The sequence below is a fragment of the Helianthus annuus genome, chromosome 6, assembly GCF_002127325.2.
Source record: "Helianthus annuus cultivar XRQ/B chromosome 6, HanXRQr2.0-SUNRISE, whole genome shotgun sequence".
Classification (NCBI taxonomy): Eukaryota; Viridiplantae; Streptophyta; class Magnoliopsida; order Asterales; family Asteraceae; genus Helianthus; species Helianthus annuus.
Genome location: NC_035438.2, coordinates 25,727,493 through 25,754,075, shown reverse-complemented (window position 1 = coordinate 25,754,075; position 26,583 = coordinate 25,727,493). Strand labels below are relative to the sequence as shown.

General features: G+C 38.5%; 1 protein-coding gene and 1 long non-coding RNA gene across 13 annotated transcripts; both read right to left on the bottom strand.

The window, feature by feature from the left end:
- Nucleotides 1-370: 370 nt before the first annotated feature.
- LOC110865040 (ATP-dependent Clp protease proteolytic subunit 4, chloroplastic) lies at nt 371-6,980 on the bottom strand. The gene is made up of 2 exons (XM_022114234.2): nt 6,527-6,980; nt 371-987 (listed from the first exon to the last, which is right to left on the bottom strand). Exons 1-2 carry the CDS (start codon nt 6,919-6,921, stop codon nt 504-506), a joined length of 879 nt encoding a protein of 292 aa, XP_021969926.1. The 5' UTR covers nt 6,922-6,980; the 3' UTR covers nt 371-503.
- A 6,901-nt stretch (nt 6,981-13,881) lies between these two features.
- LOC110865038 lies at nt 13,882-19,075 on the bottom strand. 12 transcript variants are annotated; one of them, XR_004860352.1, is made up of 12 exons: nt 18,932-19,075; nt 18,762-18,843; nt 18,613-18,666; nt 17,496-17,565; nt 17,261-17,315; nt 16,463-17,181; nt 16,254-16,324; nt 16,066-16,143; nt 15,874-15,954; nt 15,535-15,675; nt 14,430-14,578; nt 13,882-14,075 (listed from the first exon to the last, which is right to left on the bottom strand). It is a non-coding gene; the product is annotated as an uncharacterized LOC110865038 (long non-coding RNA). The 12 variants fall into 12 exon arrangements; XR_004860353.1 differs by having other exon boundaries at nt 16,463-17,176; XR_004860349.1 differs by having other exon boundaries at nt 17,261-17,565.
- Nucleotides 19,076-26,583: the final 7,508 nt, after the last annotated feature.

The window sequence follows — 26,583 nt, the reverse complement described above, 5'->3', positions numbered from 1 at the left end:
GACTCAGAAGTTGTGAGTACTCGAACATGTCAACTCGTAAAGAAATTAGTTTTGGGAAATTATACATATGTGACATATCTCATAAGTTAACTAAAAAATACATGTTTAAATGGTAAATTATTTCAAAAATTGATATTTATTCCTTGAAAAATGATATTGATGAAAATAGGCATTAAAAATAGGCATTATGTATTACTTTTTTTAAAGTCAAACTCGGCCCGAGTTGACCAACTAGATCTGATTTTGGCCGAGGTAAACCGCGTTTGATTGACTCTGAATAACTCGGCCTTCTAGACCTTGTTTTACGGGCATTATAATCAATTTCATGGTCAACACAAAAAAAAAAAAAAAAAAAAAAGAAATTAACACATTATGGAAATGGTCTAATGTTATTATTTTACTTGAGAATACAATAGTTTTGACAGATAAAAATGGACCAGCTAATTTCAAAAGTAACAAAAGATAAACTGTAAAATTGTCTTCAGGCAGTAGTCACCTCCCAACTAGTAAATTTCATCATCAGGTATATCAGGATTCAAGAATTTCTCAGGATCCTTGCTAATTGCATCATAACTAAGAGTAGGTTTAACGCGATCTGGTACAGGCTCAAGTGGGATAATACTATCTTGATCAATAACCCCATCAATTATTCCATATTCAACCGCTTCAATAGGAGACATATACCGATCCCTATCAATATCTTTCTGAACCTGTTCATAACTCCTGCCAGTGGATTCTGCTATAATTCTCGTCACGTTTTCCTTATTATGCATCATTTCCCGCGCTTGAATTTCAACATCTATCGCTTGCCCGCTTGCACCTCCGAGTGGTTGGTGGATCATGATTCTTGTATTAGGCATTGCAAGACGTTTACCTTTGGTTCCACCACCGAGAATTATGGAAGCGGTTGATGCTGATATGCCAAGTGCAATTGTTGATACATCAGCCCTCACTAGCTTCAGAACATCATATATCGCCATTGAAGAGCTGTTTGGTCACATTAAAGAAAACTTGAATCAAAACAACCATGTTCGCCATAAATTGAAAAATAGTGTTTGGACTTTGGCACTAGGTTTAAAAAGTGATTAATGAAATAATCCAAATTAACAAAAATGAGTTGCAAGAGAGCGTTTGGATGCAGTGGCGGACCCAGGAATTTTTCCATGGGGGTGCGGAACATTTTTAGAAATTTTAGGCCTCTAGGTATATAAGTAAAAAAATCGGTTCGTATCGGGTCGGGTCATGTAAAACAAACGAACATCAAACTAAATTTATATAATTATAAAAAACATGTCAAACCTTGTTACATACATAATTAAAACGTCAACGCCCTACGGGTTTTCATTTTTTGAAATCTATCCAAAATATCATCTAAAACTAATTTCTTAAGCAATTATTTCTCTATATAACATAAGTTCATCGCTCCATAACATAATGTTTCAATTTTAATTTTAATTTTCAAATATTCAAGCCCTAGAAATCATAACGTAAATTGTAATCACCCTAAAAATATATAAACAACATAATCACCCTAAAAATATATAAACAACCATAAACAACGTCAAAACACACAAAATTTCAAACCTATTTAACAACTTTATTACCCTTTTTCCTCCTATAATATCAACCAAAAATCATCAAAATAACAAAGAAACTTACTCTTGTTCGGATTCCGGTTAGATTTGGTGTCAAACGACGGTGGTATGGTGGCTGATTACGGAGGTCGCCGGCTGCTGGACTGTTGTCGATGGGTGATGTTGTTCGTTGGCAGTGCAGGGACGCAAGAGAGCGAGAGAGCGGGAGAGAATTTCTAAAGGTTTTGGGCTTTAATTATTTTATTATAGTTTGAAATATTGTTGGGTTTGGTTAATGGGCTAAGACTTAATGGGCTAGCTAGTTAGGAATTATAAGTGGGTAAAGGTATGGTATTTGGGTTTAGTTAGTTAGGTATTAAAAGTTATATAATATAATTTAGGTAGTATTTTTTTTTTTAAATAAGAGTTTACTAAAAAAAATTTAAAATTTAAATTGATAACACTTTTAACCTAAGGGGTGCGGACGAAAAATTTCAAGGGTGCGGTCGAAAAATTCCTAGGGGTGCGGACGAAAAATTCCAAGGGGTGCGGACGTGATTTTCGACGGAAGTTAGCACTAAATTTTTTTTTCCCCGGGGGTGCGCCCGCCCACCTTGGGTTGGGCTTAGGTCCGCCCTTGTTTGGATGTGCTGCTGTTTACCATTTCCTTCTTCTTCATCTTTCTCGTTCTAAAGTAGAAATCCGATCCTTAGAATCCTTCTGATGGCAAGCTAGCATGGAGCGGTACTCTGTACTGTTACATTGGCCTAATATGATGACAAGTGTCCCGAACATGAAGATCAGATGAAAGCGGTAAATCCTATAGTTCTCATAATCGCTCAACAAAAGTGCTTACGGAAAGGTTGTATTGCCTTTGATTTGTTCCGGGCTTGCTTCAATGCCCGGAAAAGGAGCATACCAGCTTAAGAAAGGATTCTTGTATAAGAATGACGTGTGCGATTTTAGGGGCACACCGCTATTCTAGCACTGGGGAAGTACCAGCGGCGTATCCACCATGCTTGTATGACTAGTGATTCATCAGCGAAACACTAAGATCCACAATAAGAAAACATGGATGATGTGGAAAAATGACCAAATATCCTCCGTTTTTTATGCATTGGCGATGCACCACGTCGGGAAAGCCGAGAAAAGTACCTGTGATCACGTTATCAGCCGTTCGTTAGTAGGTAGTGGTACCATCCTTTTTGTAGGAAATTTGTAGCAAAGGTCAAATTGACCTGAAAACACTTTTCTTATTTATAGGAAACACTTGAGCTTTGCGAGCAGCGTTTCTTTCAAATCCATGAGCTTGTGGAGATGGATATGATCGGGTGGTTCTGCTGGATTAAAATTACGGTTTCGCCCTCTGTTGAGTTGTCTTTTCAGTTGAACTTTCGGCTCATCGGGATAGGGATAGGCAAAAAGGCTCGGCTGCATTTATTTTCAGTCTCAAACCAGCAGAATCAGGGCTTCAGAAAGGGATGCTATCAGCGACAAATACTCCGGGACATCTAACATATACGACTTTAGTCTTCCATTAGATCTTTAGTTGATCTAAGCATACTACGAGCAAAGTTCTATGCTTAACCTCGGACCTTTTGACTACATGAGCTGAAGCTAAAGCTGAGAAAAGGAGAAGAGCGAAGTGATCGCACTTCAGAATCTGAGGCCACCATGGCTCCACAGGTATATCATCCCTCTCATAAAACCTTCCTCAAGCAGATCCACTCCTCGGAACATACGTCCGGTTTGGTTCTTAAAAATTAGTTGTTGTTACCGGCATGTCCCAAGGATCCTTTCCCAGATGTCACAACAAAGGGCACGTGGCGAGTGGCTTGATCCTGGTCAGTCACGCTCCCAGGTATTTGAACCCCGGGAGCTCTCTATGAGATTGATTGAATATGTAAGGGGAACCCCCCCCCCCCCCCACACATCCAGTAGACCCAGTTGACCCCAGGTACCGTATCGAAACGGTAACGAAATTCATTCCGTGGGTAACAACATCTTGCGGAAGACTAATCAGACTTTTTCTCGTCGAATGACGACAAGTACAAGATGAGCGGCTCTTTTTCGACCGTGCCAGTTGGACGGGCGTGTACTAATGGACTATGCCCCCTCCCTTTTAGATCTGAGATCCTATTTGGCCTCTTTGCACTTTAACGCCCGGAATAGCCCATTTCGATTTCGTCATGGGCTAAGTTTATCGGCGACAGGGTAAGAAATCCTTAGTCAAGCCCTTCACTAGCCTCTGGAATTAAAATTAGGGTTTATATTTGCCAAATGGAATGGGTAGAAGAGAAGGTTCCACAAACCTACGGTTAAGATTAGAGTTTTCATCGCTCATATAAAGAACGTCAGGGTAATTCTAGGTTCAACGAAGAAACTCTTAGATGGGCCGCACATAAAACCAAGATAAAGTGTCAGGTTACGATCTAAGAATGAAGTTGTGAATTCCAGACTACGATCCATTTTGGAATCATGAAGACACGTACCCATTCTAAATTACGAGACTTGAAAGAGGATGTTGCGTCACAAGATGATTAACTATTTAGTAGACAAAGCTATCCCTAAGATATTGTCACCTAGTGCGATCGTTATCGTCGATTTTGCATCCGCCATGATCAGAATCAAGCCGAGGCAACAGCTTCAGTCCAGAATCGAAGGATTCTGTCTGCACACAGGGCCGTGTCCCCACAACGACTGCGCCTCCCTGTGCAAGCTCCGATTTTGCCCTCAGTTCAAAATTTTGACACGCAAATTGCGTCGTATTAACTCGCATAGAGAGCAATATCCCGTTTCATGCCCAGGTTTAGGTTTTATTCCACCAGAAAATCATGGGAAGAATTGGCCAACCCCCAGCAAGCTTGAAATCTGTGCCTGGTAAATCCATACTTTGATTAGATTATATTTCCCTCATTAAGGTTGTTAAACTGTGTTTTTTAAAGGTCTACAATGGTCATAGAATTAGTTTGATAGTTGTTATAGAATAGTTAGATTGACAGTGTTCGCTTCACCATGAGAGCCCCAGTTGGTCTGATCAAGGGAAATGTTCCCCTGTAGCTATGCCGGATACGTTCCCTGCACTTTGATAACCTAGTACTTATGTCAAGAAGATTGACATAACACTTATAGTTTTTATCAACTTTGACAAGAGGGGCCGAGTTGATTGAGTTGTCCTCTCAAAAGAAGAGACTGGCTAGAGATCTCTAGAGAATTCGAAATTTGAGCAGAGCCTGGGGGATGCCAATCCGCTACGGAGGCATACTACTAGTATTGTAACGCAACCGTACGGCCAAACGAACCGATCATGATCCGCAACAGGCCCCACTCCCGGAGATAATTGTCAGACTTGGTGAAGTCACGAAGTCCCCCTGATCACCACTCTAACTAGGTCAAGGTTTGTTTTTTCCTTGCCATCTTTTTTACGACCAGTTGCAAGGGTCGTCATTGAACGTGTCGGATCAGTCGCCTAACGTGGCACTTTTCAACATGTTTCTGAGCACCAGCATCAATGCTAACAAATTTTGAACCGAGCCTTCAAGACGTCATAAAAATGTCACATGACAGAATTAACAGGTAAAATGACCAAAAGAACATTCTTATATACTATTAGTATTAAACAAGGGATATTCTAGTAATTTTGCTTTTGCCTTGTATATCAGTTTTGTCTTAATTGATGAGTGTTATGTGCCTTATGTCCAAGGCTTGATGCAGAACTACTATTGAGCCGGGGGTCTATCTGGAAGCAGCCACACTATTCTTACGGGGTAGAGGTAAGGTTGTCTACATCTTACCCTTCTCAGACCCAACCTTAGCTTTGCTATTGATGATGATGATATTGGTTTTGTCTATACCGTTGTAACCCGACCACCCGTTACCGGAAAACTCACATAGCCGCCAATGCCTTATATCGGGCAAACGACCTTCAAGGGGTTAAAACTTAACGAGGTGGAAGCTATATTCAAACCAATGAGACCAGGTAAAACGTAGCTTATCGTCGGGCAAACGGCCTTCAAGGGGTTAAAATTTAAACGCGGTGGAAACTATATTCAAACCCGATCCCTGTACTAGAGGGAATCCAGCACGCGTAACACCGTGCCACCCCTTGAAGCTAACCCTAAACTGGTTATTTGACAAACAATCAAATACAAAAACAACCATACCTAGTATAATCCCACCTATAGCCAATCTATAGGTAGGGTCTGGGGAGGGTGGGATGTAGGCAAGCCTTACCTCTATCCCATGGGATAGAGAAGCCGCTTCCAGTGAGACCCCCCCCCCCCTAAACCAAATCCAGATATAAGAGTCAAATAAACATACAAAAAGTACAACAACAACCATACCCAGTGAATCCCACAAATAGCAAAGCTACTTATAGGGTCTAGGGAGGGTGGGATGTAGACAGACCTTGCCTCTATCCCTAGGAATAGAGAGGCTACTTCTTGGGAGACCCTCAACTCCAAAACGAATAGCATACCAACATACCAAGTCAAAGAATATAGAAAAAAAAAGAAGTCACCAATACCAAGAAAGTGATCAGAGTGACACAATATAATGTAAATCATGTATAATAGCATACAACATCAATTGGGCATAAACATAATTAGGCAGTCACCGGTAAAGTCACTTAAAGAATAAGAAAAAACTACGTCCGTAAAATACCTCTAAGACGTTACTGTAATAACCTCTAGAAGTCCTTAACCCACGAAGTCCTATCTTGGACCATGACAAACAATCAAATAATACAACCAATTCAACCACACCCAAATACTATAAACAAATATCATCCACCCCTTAAAACCACATTAATCAATCCCAATTCCCAAACACCCCTTACACTCCAAAACACGCCATTACAAACCAAAACTTCTTCACACAAAACCCACAAACTTCAATAATCCAAAAACCAAAATCCAATTTCAAAATCAAAATAGGAGACATTAAACCAGTACCTGAGAGAACCACCAGTAGAATTAATAAAAAGCCGAATATCTTTTGTAGGATCTTGAGCATCCAACAAAAGCAACTGACTAATAATCGCATCAGCAACAAAATCATCAATCTGGGTCCCTAAAAACACAATCCTTTCACGCAATAATAACCCCATGGCGTCAGATTCAGCGCCTCTCATCGCTGTTGCCGGCGTCTGCGGTGAAGACGATGAAATATTGAGATTTTGTTTGTAGTCAAATGGTGGGGAAGAGCGAAGTGAGCATTTGATGGAGTGGTGCGGCGGCGATAGATGGCGGGGAGAGAAGGATTGAAGGGGTTTTGTGGATGGAAAGTGGCGGAGATTGGTGGTTGAGGGGTAGTAACAGGAGGGGGCAGAGGAGGAGAGTGATTCCATTGTGGATAATGGAGGTGTGTTCTTTGCTTCTACACTTGAAAGTGTTTGTTGTGTTAACAAGTTTACTTGTAAGAGCTTTTATATAAAGTGTCACTTTATGAAAATTGTATGCAATGGTTGTTTGATTTTAGATTGAATTGCAAAATTTGTCTTTTATCTTTATATTTGTTTTCAGACCATGTCACTAACGTATTTTGTATTTTATGTTTCAAAATCATGCATGATTTGTCCTTTAAGCCTAACCTAGTTAGTTTTTTGTGTTAAATCTGATCATGCAAGTTACACATGAGGGCATTTTTGTCATTTTACATTTAAATGACTATTGTGTAAATAATTTAATTACATCACCATTTCTCTCTCTCTCTCTCTCCCTCTCTAAACTCTCTCTAACACCACAACAAAGCCTCGAGACATCACCAAAATCACCCAACCCTTTCAATTGCAAACCAAAATCACCAAACCCAATTTAAAACCCACAGTATCAAAATCACCATAAACCTTTCAACTGCAATTTGCAAACTAACTATAACCAAAATCAAAATCACTCAATCCTTTCAATTCAAGACTTCAATCACCATCTTCAACCTTTGTTTACACCGTTCAACATCACCACTATAACGCAAACCTGTTTTGGGCGGCGGTTTTGTAGGGTTGTTCGACGGTCGTTCGCCAGAACCGCTGTTCAGATTTGTAGGGTTAGGATCGACGGTGGTTCGCCGGAACTTGTTTCAGGCGGCGGATCTTTTGCTTCGCCGGAACCGCTGCTCAGATCTAAATACCCCCATCGCAGATGTGAAGGGCTTGGTTCGAAAGAGGTGTCGGCCTGGTGGGTAGGTTTGGCGTCGGTGGTGGTACGAGGTGGTGTTGGGTGGGTGGTGGCAGGTGATGTAGGGTGCTTGGTGGGGTGGGTTGCAGCGATGGCAGGTGATGTGTTGGATGGTGGTGGTGTGGTGTGGATGGATGAATGAATGATGGTGGTGGTAAGTGGGAGAGATAGAGAGAGAGGTGAAAAAAAAACCCTGAATTTTCTTTTAATGGAATATATCTATGTATCCATACATACACAAGATTTTTAATTATCTTTTGTTTATTTATTAACTTATTTTAAAATGAATGATGAAAAAGACTAAAATATCCTTATGTGATCTGACTTAACAAAAAAAAAAAAAAAAACCTAATTGGGTTAGCCTCAAAGGACAAATCGTGCAAGATTTTGAAAGATAAAGTACAAAGCACATCAATTTTAAAGATAAAGGACACCGTCTGAAAAGGGGTATAAAGATAAAGGACAAATTTTGCAATTCACTCTTGATTTTATTTGTATGATTATTTTGGTTAGACACATAGGGGTTTTGTTAGGGCTTTAAATCTTCATCTGTGTTCGCGCCTCTGGTACAGCCATGTGGCCCCTTACACGCACACCTGTGCTCCTGTTAGAGGTGTGTATGGTTCGGTTCGTTAAATTGGCATTAACCGTAACCATAACTGAAGTCATCGTTTAATCGGTTCGGTTAATTTGTCGAGTTTCGGTTCAGTTTAGTTAATTTCGGTTAATAACCAAATCAAACAAGGACTAAATTTTTTGTTTAGAGATACATGTAATGGAGGTATAAATACATGAAATAGAAGTATATATACATGAAATAGATGTGCAAATAAATCCTGTACATTAATTCAAAAGTGTGAGAAGTATGAGAAATATTGTGGAGATGACATGTGTTCTCATTCTAAATTAATTCAAAAGGGTAAACAAGTTATTTTCTCATTGATTCAATTAATTGATAACCTTCCATAACTGTCACCCTTTATTTTAGGAATGCGAATTAATCTACGAATTTGTATTTTTTTATCGTTCATCAATTATAACTTTCTGAAGATCGCAGAATGAAGGTTTTTATAGAGTGTTATATAGTGATGGATGCAGAATGAAGGTTTTATACAGTGTTATAGTGTTATATTTTTTGGTAGGCCTGTAAACGAACCGATCATGTTCGTGTTCGTTCATTTAACTTTAACCGAACACGAACATATAATCGAACACATTTTTTTGTTCGTGTTCATTCATTAAGAAATCAGATATGTTCATGTTCGTTTATGTTTGTTCGTTTAAAGCCTAAACGAATAGTTCACGAACATAAACGAACACAAATGAACATAAACAAAAAAAATAACTGAACATATTTAAATAAACATAAACAAACATAAACTAACATGATTGAACAAATATAAACGAACACAAATGAACGTAATTTAACAAATATAAACAAACACAATTTAACATTAGTGAACACAAACAAACAATTCTAATATAGTCGTTTTTTTATCCGAAAACACATCTAAATTAAGGTTTATAGATACTAAATTTAAGTAGTTTTTTATATAAATATTAAGTAAGTGATTAGTTACGATCTAAGAAAAAATTTAAAATTTCATTTTTTATTACTAGAAAACTCAATTACTAATTAGTTATATTTATATAAGTAGTTAGAAAACCTAAAATTTATATAAAATAACTATTTATGTATTTACTAAAATTTAAACAAATATAAACGGACGTAAATAAGCGAACATAAACGAATGTTATCGAACATAAATGAACGAACATAAACAAATGTTGACGAACATAAATGAGCGAACACAAGGAGTGTTCATGTTCGTTTATTTAATTAAAGGAACACATTTTTTTTGTTCGTGTTCGTTCGTTTATTAAATAAACGAACATAAATGAACTTCCCACCGAACAAGTTCACGTACAGTTCATGAACGTTCGGTTCATTTACAGGCCTATTTTCTGGTAGCAGTCTATGATGATGTATAATGTTATATAGTGTTATATTTTATGGTAGTAGGTCTATGATGGATGTATAGTGTTATATTGAGTGTTTTATTTTTCTGGTAGCAAGTCTATGATAGATGTATACTGTTATATAGTGTTACATAGCGTTATATGGTGTTTATATGGTGTTATATAGTGTTATATATTTCTAATAGCAGTTACATGTTTTCGGATTTTAGAATGTCCGGATTTTTAGTGTTAGTTTAAAAGTGGATCGCTGGGAATTAGGAGAGGTTATCTTATTGAAGCATATAAAAGTCACTATTACCCCTACAATTTTCAAATCAGTCCAAATAATTAAAACACAATTCACAATTTGGTCCCTATTGATCTCAACCATTAGATCAAAGATCTAATGATTTAAAACACTTCTTACACTTCTCACACTTTAGGCCTTTTTTACATTATCCTTACCCATGGATGTATAAAATTTTGAAATATATGAAAAAAAATAAATGGTTCAGTTCAGTTAATTTTGGTTAACCAATGGTAAAAAAAAGTAACTGATAATCGACTTTCGGCTAATTTCGGTTCGATTTTGTCAGTTTTCGGTTCGGCTTCGATTAAGGGTTCGGCACACCCATGTCATAAGGGTTAAAAATTGATTAGCTGGATGTAATCAAAACAATATAAAACGAAAACCACCAAAATAGACACGTTAACCAAGAAAATGAATGAAACGAGAATGTATATTTAGTCGTTACCAAAATAGACAAACAAAAGCAGAGCCAATCAGGAGTTGCCAGATAGGATCCAATGAGATGTCAAATAGGATCCAATGACTGAGACAACTAAAGCTTAAACGTCGCAAGAACTCATGATAAAGTACAAAGGAGTCCATATAATAGCAGTTAGATTGTAACATGTGTAAAGTGTGGGCAAATCTAGCCATCGACTAGGATCCCCCCCCCCCCATTATTAAGGCGTCGACTAAATCTAGCCCCACTTTTCATATGTCGACTGAATTTAGCTCTTCACACGTATCTTCTTTTATTGATTTTTAAGAACCTGATTGTACTTTTCAATGTTTTTTGTGTTAGCTAAATTCTAATTGTCATAGTCGACGGATCCTATTAAACATCTATCAGTTGACTATTTTTAGGTTTGTCTGCTTTGGTAACGGCTAAATATATATTTTCTCATTTCATTTATTTTCTTGGTCAAGATATTTATTTTGGTGATTTTACCAAGAAAATGTATAAACTAATAGCTTAATTTTAAAAGGTAATTAAAGTAAACATCTTATATGATTTATGATGAGTAACTAGGACGATTCCTCCGCGCAACTTGTCGAGGATTTGATTGGTATCGATTAGGTTTGTTACGTACGGTACCAATACTCGCTAGAACAACCTAACTATAAAGCCAATTCAAAAAAATTAAGTTGTGTTATATTGATCTAAAACCATAATAAATGAACTTCAATACCGGTTTTGATAATAACGATACCAGTGCGGTCGGAATCCGTTCGGTTCGTTGGGGTACTGTCATGGTATCGGTAAAACACTCTATGTTGAATGCAACTTTGTGAAGAAAAAATACAACACCCCTACGCTGTCAATTTTCTAAAGGTTAACAAACACAAATCATTCAAGAAATAAAATTAAACGAAAAATAAATTGATTTGAAAAATGTATATTATACCTATCAGATTCATCGGAGCCCTCCAACTCTTTTAATCCGAACTTTTAGTTTGAAATGGTTGAAAACAATTTATATTCTACGTTTAAAAAAAAATAAATTAAAAGGTTCATTTTCGCTATCATAATCTCACTACTAATCCAAAGTTTACATTAATATTCATCATCAATATTGTATCAATATTATAATCTCAACATCCATCTTACCCAATTTAATATATATATATGAGTGGGGATCCTGCGGAAAGTGTGTTTTTCCTAGAAAGTCTAGAAAGTGATCTGAGCCATCCAATGGGTGTGTTTAATGGTTGAGATAATCTTGGTGGCATTTTGGTAATATGTGTGTCCTAAAAATAGGATTATTTAATTAATCAAGGGTAGATATGTCATTTAACCTGTTTTAAATATGGAAATAATTGTCATTCCATAAACCACCCCACATTTCCAGCGATTTTTCTCTCTCTCTCTCTCTCTCTCTCGCTTTCTCTCGTTTGTATCTCTTCCTTCTATCCTTCATGAAGAAACACAACATCAAGAAAACACATCGCGACAAATGTCACACATCGTAACAGCATAAATGGTAAAACACAGCGTCAAGAAATTCTCTAGCATTACTAGCATGAATGCTAAAACACAACTGTATCAAACTGCTTGCTGTTAAAACACAATGTCAAGAAATCCTCCAGCATTACGAGCATGGATGGTAAAACACAACGTCAAGAAATCCTCTAGCATTACAAACATGAATGCTAAAACACAACTGCATTAATCTGCTTGCTGTTAAAACACAATGTCAAGAAATCCTCCAGCATTACCAGCATGGATGGTAAAACACAGCGTCAAGAAATCCTCCAGCATTACAAACATGAATGCTAAAACACAACTGCATTAATCTGCTTGCTGTTAAAACACAATGTCAAGAAAACCTCCAGCATTACCAGCATGGATGGTAAAACACAGCGTCAAGAAATCCTCCAGCATTACAAAGATGAATGCTAAAACACAACTGTATTAATCTGCTTGTTGTTAAAACACAATGTCAAGAAATCCTCCAGCATTACCAGCATGGCAGCATGGATGGTAAAACACAGCGTGAAGAAATCCTCCAGCATTACCAACATGAATGCTAAAACACAACTGTATTAATCTGCTTGCTGTTAAAACACAATGTCAAGAAATCCTCCAGCACTACCAGCATGAATGGTAAAACACAGCCACATTATGAGATCAACAAACACATTGACTTCAACCTCTCTGACAGTTAGAACACATCACCAAGAACATGCTGATGGTTTTCCAATTAAATGTTAATAATCTACAGACAAAACTATAATAATAAAGAAAAAATAACTGTAATTACCATCTCCACAATCAACAAGTGTGTTTGAAGCCATGATTTTTCTCTCTGAAAAAAATATTGAATATGGATGATGCTGGTGAACAAGTAAACGATCGAGCAATTTATATTTACATATGATTTGAATGAAGTTTGAATTAGAAAACAACCAATATTCTAAAAATCATGGACAAGATCAGTTACATGCAATGTTAGTTAATGAAGATAAATTCCAAATATAAAATTAGAATGTGAAATACATACTTGCCCTTCTAGTTAAAATCCCTCAATGCCACATGTCCAATTCTTACTACTTCCTAGAGTTTCTAGGAAAAATCCACTTTCTACCCAACTCCTCATCCTCATATATATATACTAGCAGGGACCCGCGCGATGCAGCGGCGATGACAATTTACAACCCGGTTGTTGTTCATAGTTAGTTTATCAATCGCTTTGTAATTTTTTGTATAGTACGCCTGTATCGTTTTGGTTCATTCCAGTAATGGTACATGGTACGACACCAACATTCGATATAGCAATACAAAAAGATATGCCAATTGGGATATTCACAACTTGATTTTAATGAAAAACGTAAACATAATACTCAAAACAAAGACAGAAATAACAGCAAGTGGCAGCCTCATCTTCAATCTGCATATCCATTCCTATAGTTGCAGCCATAACACGCCAAGCCCAATTAATGGTCTTCAAGGCAACAGTCTTAAACCTAATCTTTTTGGCAGCATTGACACCATTCTTAACCAAAACCGATTTAACACCAACTTTCAATCTAACCTCACCTCAACTTTAAATCCAAACCGAATTATAAACTTCAACGCAACTTTGACTTCCTGAATTATAAACTAAATTTTAGTCTTTAAATTCTTTTGACCAGCACCCTTGACCTCTTACTTCATATCATTCATCATATTCTCTCAATTTCTTGCCTAAAATCCAAAAAAAGAAGTGCCCCTTTACCACTTTTATTAGAGATTATGTCGTATTTCTAACAGGTAAAATTCATATAAAATAGCTTTAAAAGAAATGGATCAAATGATCAAACGGGTCAACAACCGTCCAACTTCCATTTTTAATGCTAAAATCTCTTTTAGTTATTTCATTCGAAAATTTAGCTCAGGGAATATATGTGATCATATCTTAAACTAATTATTTATTAAAAAGATAAATATGTTGAACAACTGTCTTGGATCAACCTAACCAGGCCTGTTTCGGCCCGCACAAAATCCATCAGCCCAACCAGCCCATTTTCCCATCATCACTTGCAATTTGTTTCGCCTAAAACCCGATGTCGTCGCCATCCATGGTTGCCTTCAACAAGTACCTGGTGAGAAGAAAAGAATGATAAAAAACTGTCAATTTGTACCCGTATTTAAGGCAAACGGGTAGACAAGCGCCTAAACTGTAATTATTTAAAAACTGTGTTCGCTGCGCCGTTGCGGCTGCGCCCGCGGCGTTCGCTGCGCCGTTGCGGCTGCGCCCGCGGCGTTCGCTGCGCCGTTGCGGCTGCGCCCGCGGCGTTCGCTACGCCGTTGCAGCTGCACTGGCTACGGCGTTGCTATATGGCATGAATTTAGCTGATGCACCTTCTAGATCTAAAAAATGTAATTAACGGCATGAGAATGACACTTGATAATAATAAGTCACATTGATTAGATAAGGATCATTGGGAACTAACCTTGAGGCTTGAAATTAAAGAGTGGTGGCAAAGATCGTCCACCTAGTAGGCGAGTATTTGGATCACGAAGATCAGCGAAGAATGCGTGGATACATACATCCAACTGTGATAACACATGGAACTATGGCAACACTCATGATCTTCCCTTTCTAATGAAAAATTAATATATCAGCATATCATATTGCAGCAAATTCAACTATTTAAATGAAAAATGAATATATCTACATATCATATGGCAGCAAATTCAACTATTTAAAGGTTGATACACACTGTATCCAGCTACCCTTATTAGGGGTTGTTTGGCTACTGGCCTAAAGTGATTATTGCGTCAATAATTCAAAATTCAATGTATCTTATTGGGAAAAACTTTCCGAATTTGATATTCTGACTATTTGGGTCAAAACAATTGGATTAATAGTAGGTATTGTGGTTAAAAGCAATCAACCAGAAATATATAGTGATGTCTGTTATCTATTTGGTATTTGTTTTTTTATAATCTGAGAAACTCAAGCAGGTGTTTGATATTAGATAATTCCCATGTCTGCATCTGTCGTTTAAAATAGAAAGAAAAATTATTAATTGTGTTTCGGTCTCAAAAGAAAAGAAGAATGTTATATAGACGTATAGTTTTGAGATAAAACTGCATTTGCTGATGCTCCTGCCCAAACCCGTTTAGGCCAAACCCAAGCTTCTATTACAACTGCATTTGCTGATGCTCCTGCCCAAACTGGTCTGTGTACATTCAAAGCCACATTATAACTCTTAAAAACCTTTTATTTGTAACAAATGTAACCTTACACTTTTAAAATCTAACAAAAATCAATATTTTTAACGCCATAATTCTTATTATTTTCTAAACTGAAACCGCCTTGCATGTGGGTCAAATGGGTTGAAAGTATTAAACACATTGAAAGTAGCTCAATTCTATTTTTTATGTGAAAAACCTTTAAGTTGTTTAATTCAAAGATTTGGATTAATAAAATATTAATATTGTTTTTTTAAGCATATCCTACTCGTTATTTTTTATATATCTGTTTTGACCTATTATCTAACCCGTTCAACTTACCTCGAGGGAGTCATTTGTATAATATACTTAACGACTTACTCTTGAAGAATGTCCTTTAGAGCTGTGCTCTTTCCAGCCCCCATGTCACCTTGACGCCTTGACGCCTTCATCTCCTCCACCAAAGTTGTAAACACTCGGGCCACTTTTAGGTTCTCTGTCACCCTCTAAAATATCTGTTCCCTGGAAATGATTTTTTTAGTTAATAAACTGATTTAAGAGACATAAACAATGCAAAGAGGCCAGTTAACGTACAGACCACCTTATCATGTGATGCGTACGCGAGCATCTCAACCGCACATCTGATCTAATCTAGGCCTTCAATTGAATGCGGTGGCACAATAGTAATTAAACTTGCATATTTGTGAAGAGAAATCTTACCAGATTATTTAACTTCTCAATCTCTGCTGCTTGTTCCATGCAAACATTTCCAAGATCTTTCATTTTCTTCATAGCAGCAACCTGATAAAACAAATGATCTATAAGTTAAATATTAAACATGTGACAATACAAACTATAAAGGGACAATTGATTCTTGAACTACAACGACCTATCTCGACAACGAAAGCTTACCATACACAAAAGATTTTCACCTCTAGGTCTCCTTTCTCAATAAGGTTTCCATTGGATAACCACATAGGGTGCAATGACCTGTCATCCACAATACCACAAGTATATTTTGCTATAATATCAGGACGATCCTAAAAAAGTAAACAAAACACGTTTAAATTTAGAATTATAAAAAAAGAGAGGAACGTCACCTTGATTGCAGACCACTGCTGCAAGTACACCACCACGTGTAATACAGTTACATTAAGAAAACGAAAAGTACCTAAAAAAAGAGTAAATATCATGAGAACTACATAAACTAATTCTAATCTGGGCAGAATCAAAGATGTTGCCTTTGACTGAATAGTTGAAAGCTTAACTTTAAGAACAGGGGTCATCACGGCTGTCATCCCAGACGTACCTTTGTTCTGGAAAAATATACATGCGGCCGCTAAATCGGAATCGAGTTGTCGGAACCAACCTTGACAGCCATGTACTGCTAAAGGATCTCGTCTCAGTTGCAACCGATCTGCTCAATAATCTTACCGTTGAGTCGTTATTTTGTTCAGTCAACTTAACATCCGCACATGGAGCTTCGAAGAAAAATAAAACAACAAATGGAGATTCGAAGAAACAACGAACAACAAAACACCTTCACATAAATCAAATTCAACATTCTGAAAATATTACACAGATCCGACATGGAATCATCCAAAAAAGGTAGCGAATCTTTGATTCGGGTCGGATTGGGTGGCGGGTCGGAATGGGTTAGGGTCGGGATGGGTTCAGGTCAGAATGGGTTCGGGCCGGAGTGGGTTTCGGGTCGGGTTGGTTTAAAAAAGGTTTTTTTTGTTAAAATAACTTCAAAGTTTACAAATTCCCATCAGGATTCTCCATTCCAAGATTCAGCCTTTCAATTGAATCAAACTTTACCCCAACTTTTCAATATTTTCAAACAATTCTTTGATTCAGGTATTTTCTTTCCTATATGAAAACAAAACACATTTATTTTCAAGCTCTCTAAAAACAACTATAAAATCTGAGAAAGAGCTTTATTGACCAGATATTCTTTCCTCGAAGCTTCATCTAGGATTTATCACTTTAGAAGCTTCTTTAGGCACATTGGATGGTGGATCTGATCTACATTGAGAATATAGAGATTGTAATTCAAATTATTAAACATTAACAATCTATTGCAGCAAAGATAAGTATATATTACCCTCTACTTAAACTCTATGTAACATACGGACCAACATCTCAATCGCATCAGTCACCTAACATTAAATTCAAAATAATCCAATAAATAATTTTAGACCTCATTGCTTTTGTGTTCTTCCCGCTTTTTAAACCAAGGTTTGTCGTATTCAGGTTAGTGTCGGGTTGGAGCCGTCAACCGGCAAACACTACCTATTTAACACACCTTACTGTATGTGCTCATGGTGAAGAAGACAAACCTGGATTTGTGAGGCAGAAAACATCCCAAATGCTCAGGCCCCTACCACCTTCAGACACAACACCTGCAGTCTGTGATAAAGAAAGAACGTGTCAGAAGTGATGAATTAATATTTCAAATGGGATTGTCAGCATTAAGAGAACACAACTGAAATCTCCTTGAGTCTGATAAAGTTCATCATCACCCATATATTTTAATTATGATTTTTCAGTTTTTCTATGTTAGAGGTGCGGTCATTTCTAAATTTTAAGTAACTAAATGTAGCAAATGAACAATGAAATTTATAATCTAGAACCGTAGCTACTACATAATTATTCATCAACTCCAAAATATTACAATTTTATCTAATATGTCACTTGTACTTTGTCTATGTTACAATTTCACCAGGGTTAACATCGATTTACATTCTTTGACCCATAACCCAATAAAACATACAACAAATTAACTCAAACTGAGAACTAATAAACAACAAACCAGAACAGTAAAAAAGCTGAAACATAGTCACCTAATTCGTGGTTCGCTCCGGTTCGGGTACGCGGTTCGGGTTCGCGATTCGCTAGATGGCACGAATTCGGTACGGACGGGGGTAGGTTCATTTCGGTACGATCCGGTACGCTATTCCGGTACGGTGTACCATTTATAATGTTCATTTTATATTTTTTTTGTGTACAAACTTATAAGTTTGAAGACCAAATGTAAACTAGTGAAGATAGAGGGGGTTAAATGTTAAAATAAAACAACTAGTTATACACTTTATATGTAAAAATTTAAAGCTTTACATACTAAATGTAAAGTAGTAAAAGATAAAGGGGCTAAATGTTAAAAATTTCTAAACTTATTTAAACCTAAAGTTGAAACCCTACGCACAGCCGCTATTCTACTTCTTTCCTGCTGATATTGCAGCACCAGAACCAGGATTCCCAAGTTACGAACAGCTCTAGAAACAAGAATTGGAACGATCCAAATTAACGAATTGAAACGACGAATCAAACCTTTAATTCGCGAATTGATAGCGAATTGGTTCGTATACGAATTCCGTACCATACGAAACGTACCAATTCGAAATTCGTGCTATTTTGGGCGAATTCTGTGACTATGAGCTGAAAAGGGTCACTTACTTCCTCCAATGAATGAATTAGGGTTTCAGGTGACAAAAAACCAAATTAAACAGCCTGAAAACATAAAACATAGACAACATCGATGAATAAAACAAGCTATAGGAAAAAAAAACTCGCGTTATCAAAATCAACAATCTTACAACCGTTACCTTTTTGAGTTGTTTAGCCTCCGATGGCTTTATCTTCGCCGAAACCCTAGTCTCCTCCACCAGAGCTCAGGTGTCGGAACCACTGCATTACAACCGGTAGTGGTCACAATGATTACAGAAAATTGTAATAACGAAAGATTTTCAAGATTCCTAGAACAAAGGTTGCAGACCTTCAACGATCTTGTCATGAAACGGCATCTGATGAGAGATCTGGCATGATGTTCTTGAGTCGTAGAGCGAGAGAAGGAGAGAGAGTGAGAGAGAGAAGATCTGGAGTTTTGTGAGACATCTGGAGTTGTGAGAGAGAAGGAATGGGAAAGCTGGATCCGTGTGAACACAAAAACAGCCGTCAGATAATGATCCGTGTGAAAAAGTGAAAGAAAATGGACGGCTCTTGATGGATCCGGGTGAAGGGTAAAAGTATTGTGTTTGTTTATGCCTTAAGACTTGTACATTGTGCATTGAGGGTGTTTTCAACACATTGCCGAATTACCATTCTGTCCTTCCTATATCCTTATTAAAGTAGTATAGATATACTTCAAGGCTTAACCTATATTAACATACATGACAAAAAATATAACGTGCGTTATTATCATAGAACGTGCGTGATTATAGTCCCATGCGTGATTATGTGGTCCCATGCGTGATTATACCCCTGATCCAACGGTTACCATTGTCTCCTACGTGATGCATGATAAGGCTTTTTGTATGTTAACCTTACTCTATATATATATATATATATATATATATATAGGTAGAGGATCCTGTAAAAAGTGCTCAAAGTGTGAGAAGTGTATTATAACACTATATATAATACTATATAACACCCTATAAACACAGTATAACAATATGTAACACCATATAATACCATATAACACTTTGTACCACTATATATCATTATATAACAAATATAACACTATAGGTTGTCTGATAGCATGCCTATGATAGATGTATAGTGTTATATTTGTTATATAATGATATATAGTGTTACATAGTGTTATATGGTATTATATGGTGTTACATATTGTTATACGGTGTTTATAGGGTGTTATATAGTATTATATATAGTGTTATAATACACTTCTCACACTTCTCACACTTTAGGCCCTTTTTACACTATCCTTACCCTATATATATATATATATATATATATATATATATAAGGGATGGATCATAAGAAAACTAGTTTAAATGAGAAAACCAAAAAACTAACTAAAAAAGCCAAAAAAAACATACCAATTTTTTTTAAATTTTTATAAAAAAATCGCAGCTTTTTATGAATGGAAAAAAATTTTCAAAACAAAAAATTAAAAAAAGGTTTTTTGTTGTATTGCACATGTGCACTATTACGGATATAGTGCACATGTGTAGTACACATATAATGCACATGTGCAGTACAACAACAAAAAATTTGAATTTTTTTATATATAAAAACTAGCGATTTTTTTTATAAAAAATTGTAAAAAAAAATTTGGTATGTTTTTTTAGGTTTTTTTTAGTTAGTTCTCTAGTTTTCTCATGATCATCTCCCTATATATATATATATATATAGGTAGAAGATCATGCGAGAACCACCTCTTATTGCGAGAACCGCGAGAACCAATGTGAACACAACCAAAAATGCCTAAAAATAGCTAAAAATCACACAATTTTTTTTTAATATTTTTTATATAAAAATCGCTACTTTTCGAAGCCAAAAAAAATTAATTTTTTTTTTAAAAAAAATATATTTTTTAGCCACTAAAAGTAGCGATTTGAGCATAAAAAATATTAAAAAAAAAATTTAGATTTTTTTTTTATTTTTTTAGATTTTTTTTAGATTTTTTTAGGTTTTTTGGGGGTTTAGTTTTTAGCATTTTAGCTTGGGGGGGTTAGGTTTTGTCACACCCCCAAATTCCACCTACGGAGTATCATCCGCTTGAGGGCGTGACTGACCAGGATCCAACCACCAATTATACTGAATAATTGAATTAGTAACCAAAGTAATACTTACTAACCATACGATTAGCAAATATCATGTTCAGAGCTTAAAGTTTTAAGTTCAAATAGTAGTAAGTAGCGGAAGCATAAGTAAAACAGTTTTAAACAAGGTTCGTAGTTCATGTTTATTTAACACCCAACACAGGGGTAGACGAACACTACACATCCCCAAGCAGCAAGCTCCTCAGTCACTGGTTACCTGCAAAGCATGTAGTAACGTGTCAACAATAATGTTGAGCGAGTTCACTAGTTGTCCAGTTTTAATTACCAAAAACTTGTTTCACCAGTTAATTTATCCGTTTATACATACCGTGGGGAGCTACCCCAAAAGTTAGCGACTAAACTGTTTTTCCAATACCGAACACTAGGTAACCGTTGCGTTTCCACAGGATGCCCCGATGCCAATGTTCTATCATCATTGACGGATGCCTGAGTCCATTAGTTCACGCCCGATCCCATACACGGGCACGGTGTGAGGCTGGTAAAACCTAAATAGCGCTATCAACTAATAACCCGTTCGCCTGGCCCCGGCGACTAATCGGTATTATGTAGTAGGGACTTGAGTGATAGAGTTTCGTTTAGTGCCGTTTGTTGCAATCCGTATAAACAGTAATTAACTAAGGTTCCCAATAACGAGGGAAGAAAAGTAAGTTGTATCCCTCATAAGGAGATAGTGTTGTTTTTAGTTCCGTTTCCCAAACCACCGGGAACGCATGCTTTAGGTTGTGAACTCACCTTGGGTTTCTCGGTAGATTAATTACCCGGTCAATCACGTTGGTCACCACGTCCTAGCATGGTTACCAAAAATAGGTCAAGTTGGGGTACAAGTAATCACATATAACCTACACATAGCTAACATATAGCATGCATACAAACATACATTGGGTCATTGGGCCGGCCCTAATATTTACACAGTCATTCAGAGTTCAGCAACACATAGTCCAGTTAAACAGGTAGCCCAAATAAACATGATGTGGCCCAATAACCATAGTGGGCAGCCCAGTCGAGACAAGACGGTCTCGACTCGAGAACACACGGTCTCGAGTCGCAACCAGGAGATCTCGTGTTATCATGTTTTGGTCTCGGGTGGTGCCGGTTAGGAGTCGCAACCTCAGAGGTCTCGAGTCCAGTCTCGAGTCGAGATCATGAAGTCTCAAGTCGAGACCTTGCTGGTCTCGAGTCCCTGAAGTTCGTCTCGAGTCATCATGAGGTGGTCTCGATTCGCAACCAAAGGTCTCGACTCGCAACCACAGTTACGTGCACATAATCCTTCTAGAACCTGTCACATGTACTAACCAATAGAATTGTGTTTTTGTGTAATTGTGTACTAGCCAATAGGATATCATAAACATGTTTTGTTGTCTGATTTATAACAAAAATAGATCAAACAAGGCATCTTCAAATATTCATAACATGTTCATACCACATTCATATTGTTCATCATGTTAGGGTTTTCATCATTTTATCCAAACATCTCTAACACACATCTATACCTCATTAAACCCGTATGATCATGCCAACAATTAGAATTAACTGGTCATCATGCTTGTAAACAATTCGGTCCATAACTCATAGTATAACATCATCTACATTGATTCATATAATATACAATAGCACACCCTTATGAACCATCATTGCACCTATCCTTTATCATGTAATCTATTCGCCAAGTTATCATGTTTATCATACCAAAATCATGCAAGGAGACATTTAGACTAATCATGTGTATCATTCATCAAAAAATCATCAACATATCAAATAATGTGAAATACTAACCGGATGGTGTTCGAGTGTGAGAGTGTTGTGGAATCGGCCAAAGGGAACCTCCTAGCTTAGAATGTGAGCCGCTACTAGTGATCCGAGACAAGAGAAGAGAGTGATGATGCTAGGGTTTTGTTGAGAGAGAGTGAAGGAGAATGTAAGGGAATGTTGGTTGCCCAAAAATGGCAAGATTGGCTATCCATAAGGGTTATATACCCGTCTCGAGTGGGTTGAGGGCTCCCGAATGGGCTTCTCGGTTGCATGGCCCAACCGGCCCGCTTGTTACTGTTCACTCGAGACCGGGAGTGGTCTCGAGTCGGATCCTTGGGGTCTCGGCTCACTTGTAACACACACATATATAATATACATACATACAACACATAATAACAGATAATCCATAGTTTTCATTTAATAATATACTTACACACAATGTTAAATCAAGAAGGTTGCCCGGGAAAACCCGAAGTGTCACATTATCCCCAAGTTTTAAGAACTTTCGTCCCGAAAGTTAAGGCAGCCACTGACAAGCTAGTGTAAATGAGAACGTTTCAACGGGGTGTCACATCATCCCCCCGTTAGTTTGGAATTTCGTCCCGAAATTCGGTTGTAGCTTCAGTGCCGGAGGTTTCATTTGGGAACAACTGGGGATACTTGTGCTTCATCTGGTCTTCCCGCTCCCAGGTAAACTCTGGGCCACGTCGCGAGTTCCAACGGACTCGTACAAGAGGTATCTGGCTACGTTTGAGGATTTTGATCTCTCGATCCGTGATCTCAATCGGTTCCTCAGTAAAGTGTAGCTGTTCATCGATAGAGAGTTCCTTGAAAGGAATTACAAGTGTTTCATCTGACAGACACTTCTTCAGATTAGACACGTGAAAGACGTTGTGCACCGCACTCAGTTCTTCAGGCAGATTCAATCTATAAGCCACCTTACCGATTTTCTCGGTAATTTCGAACGGCCCGATATATCGCGGATTAAGCTTGCCCCGCTTACCAAAGCGAACTACACCCTTCCAGGGTGAGACTTTAAGTAGAACCCGGTCACCGACCTGGAATTCTAGTGGTTTCCTACGCTTATCAGCGTAGTCTTTCTGACGGTCACGAGCTGCCGCCATGCGTTGTCTGATCTGGGCAATCTTTTCCGTCGTATCTACCACCATCTCTGGGCCCGTGATTTGACTATCACCGACTTCTGCCCAGCAAAGAGGTGACCGGCATTTACGACCGTACAATGCCTCGAAAGGTGCTGCCTGAATGCTAGTGTGGTAGCTGTTATTATACGAGAACTCTACTAGTGGTAGGTGCTTTTCCCAATTCTTGCCAAAGTCGATCACACATGCCCTAAGCATGTCTTCCAGGGTTTGGATGGTGCGTTCAGACTGCCCATCCGTTTGCGGGTGATAAGCGGTGCTCATGTCCAAACGTGAGCCAAAGGATTTGTGCATAGCTTGCCACAAATCCGAAGTAAAACGAGCGTCTCGGTCGGAAATAATTGAGGTTGGCACCCCGTGCCTCGAAACTACTTCCTTTAAGTAAACTTCCGCCAAGGTAGAAAACTTGTCTGTCTCCTTAATAGCCAAAAAGTGTGCGGACTTGGTCAATCGATCTACTATTACCCAAATAGTGTCATTTCCGCGTTGAGACCTAGGTAGCCCTGTAACAAAATCCATGGAAATTTGCTCCCATTTCCATTTCGGGATTTCTGGCTGTTGGAGTAGGCCTGCTGGTTTCTGGTATTCTGTCTTGACTCTTGCGCAAGTCAAACATTTGCTGACATATGTTGCTATGTGAGCTTTCATACCAGGCCACCAATATGTAGTCCTTAAGTCATGGTACATCTTATCCGAGCCAGGATGTACTGAGTAACGGGACTTATGGGCTTCGTCCATCACGAGTTCACGTAAATCTCCATAGAGTGGAACCCAAATGCGCCCTGTTACATAGTAAGCGCCATCTTCTTTCTGTTCTAGTCGCTGTCTCGATCCTCGCAGGGACTCAGCCCTGATGTTTTCCGGTTTCAATGCTTCAACCTGGGCATTTCGGGTCTGAGTCGGGAGGTTAGACTAGATGGTAAGTTGTAGCGCTCGAACGCGCTTTGGTGTAGTGTCCTTTCGGCTAAGGGCATCTGCCACGACATTGGCTTTGCCCGGATGGTACTTGATGGCGCATTCGTAATCATTCAAGAGTTCGACCCATCGACGCTGTCGCATATTCAATTCCTTTTGCCTAAAGATATGTTTGAGACTCCTGTGATCGGTGTAAATAGTGCACTTGGTACCGTACAGGTAGTGTCTCCATATCTTAAGAGCAAAAATCACTGCTCCCAGTTCCAAGTCATGCGTAGTGTAGTTTCTTTCATGCGTCTTAAGTTGTCGAGAAGCGTAGGCAATAACTTTCTCGCGTTGCATCAACACGCAACCGAGCCCATGGATAGACGCGTCGCAGTAAACCACAAAGTCGTCAGTGCCTTCAGGCAACGAGAGAATAGGAGCACTACAGAGGTTATCCTTTAGCCTTTGAAAGGCCGATTCCTGAGCTTCATTCCACTTGTAAGCAATGCCTTTCTGAGTGAGAGTCGTGAGGGGTTGAGCAGTCTTTGAGAATCCTTTGATGAATCTGCGGTAGTATCCTGCCAATCCCAAGAATTGGCGAACTTCGGTTGGAGTCTTGGGCGTAGGCCAATTCTTTATCGAGTCGATCTTAGCGGGGTCGACGTGAATCCCGTCCTTATTGACCACGTGCCCAAGGAAATGGACCTCTCGAAGCCAGAAGTCACACTTCGAGAATTTGGCGTACAATTGCTCGTTGCGTAAGAGTTCGAGGATAAGACGTAGGTGCTGTTCATGCTCTTCTTGACTTTTCGAGTAGATCAGGATGTCGTCGATAAACACAATCACGAACTTGTCGAGGTAAGGCTTACACACTCGGTTCATGAGATCCATAAAAACCGCAGGCGCGTTAGTCATTCCGAAAGGCATGACGAGGAACTCGTAATGACCGTAGCGAGTCCTGAACGCAGTCTTGGAGATGTCTTCATTACGAACTCTCAACTGATGATAACCTGATCGCAGGTCAATCTTAGAATAGTAGCTCGATCCTTGCAACTGATCGAATAGGTCGTCGATGCGTGGGAGAGGGTAACGATTCTTGACGGTAACTTTGTTCAACTCACGATAGTCGATGCACATTCGGAATGTGCCATCCTTCTTCTTGACAAAGAGTACTGGCGCTCCCCAGGGCGACGAACTTGGACGGATAAATCCTTTGTCTAACAGTTCTTGTAATTGCGTAGAGAGTTCCTTCAATTCTGCAGGGGCTAGTCGATAAGGCGCACGAGCTATAGGCGCTGCTCCGGGAGCTAGCTCGATTTGAAATTCGACCTGACGGTGGGGAGGGAGTCCAGGTAGTTCCTCAGGATATACCTCGGGGTAGTCACGCACTACTGGAAAATCATCAATCCTCTTTTCCTTTTCGTGGGTGTCGGTGACAAGTGCTAAGATAGCGGTGTGCCCTTTTTGTAAACACTTCTGGGCTTTTAGAAGCGAGATAATGCCTGTGACTTCTCCGCCTTTGTTACCTTGAACGATGAGGGGTTTGCCAGAACGACGAGGAATACGAACTGCTTTCTCTTGACAGAGGATCTCAGCGCGATGTTTGGATAACCAATCCATACCGATGACGACGTCGAAGCTTCCGAGTTTGACAGGGAAAAGGTCGATACTAAACGTCTGACCAGACAATTCTAGCTTGCAGTCGTGGATCACGTGCGAGGCCTCGATGTTTCTAGCATTGGCTATCTCAACGATGTGCTTAGAACTTAATAATGCAGGTGGGTGCTTAAGCTTCTTACTAATACGTAGGGACACATAACTAGCATCGGCTCCAGAATCAAATAACACAGAAACATAATGATCATCAAGTAGGAACTTACCCGCCACGACGTTGGGGTCATTCCTTGCTTCTCCAGCCCCAATCACAAAAGCTCTTCCCCTTGCACCATTCCCAGCATTGTTGTTTTGTTCATTGTTCCCAGCTCCCTGGTTGTTGTTGCGATTCTGATTCAGTTCAGGGCAATCCTTTC

Excerpts from the sequence above, each read along its gene's own strand:
- LOC110865040 (XM_022114234.2), bottom strand. The coding sequence starts at position 6,921 with ATGGAATCACTCTCCTCCTCTGCCCCCTCCTGTTACTACCCCTCAACC. Across the intron at positions 988-6,526 it reads TCTACTGGTGGTTCTCTCAG|CTCTTCAATGGCGATATATG; the intron begins GTACTGGTTTAA and ends GTGACCAAACAG.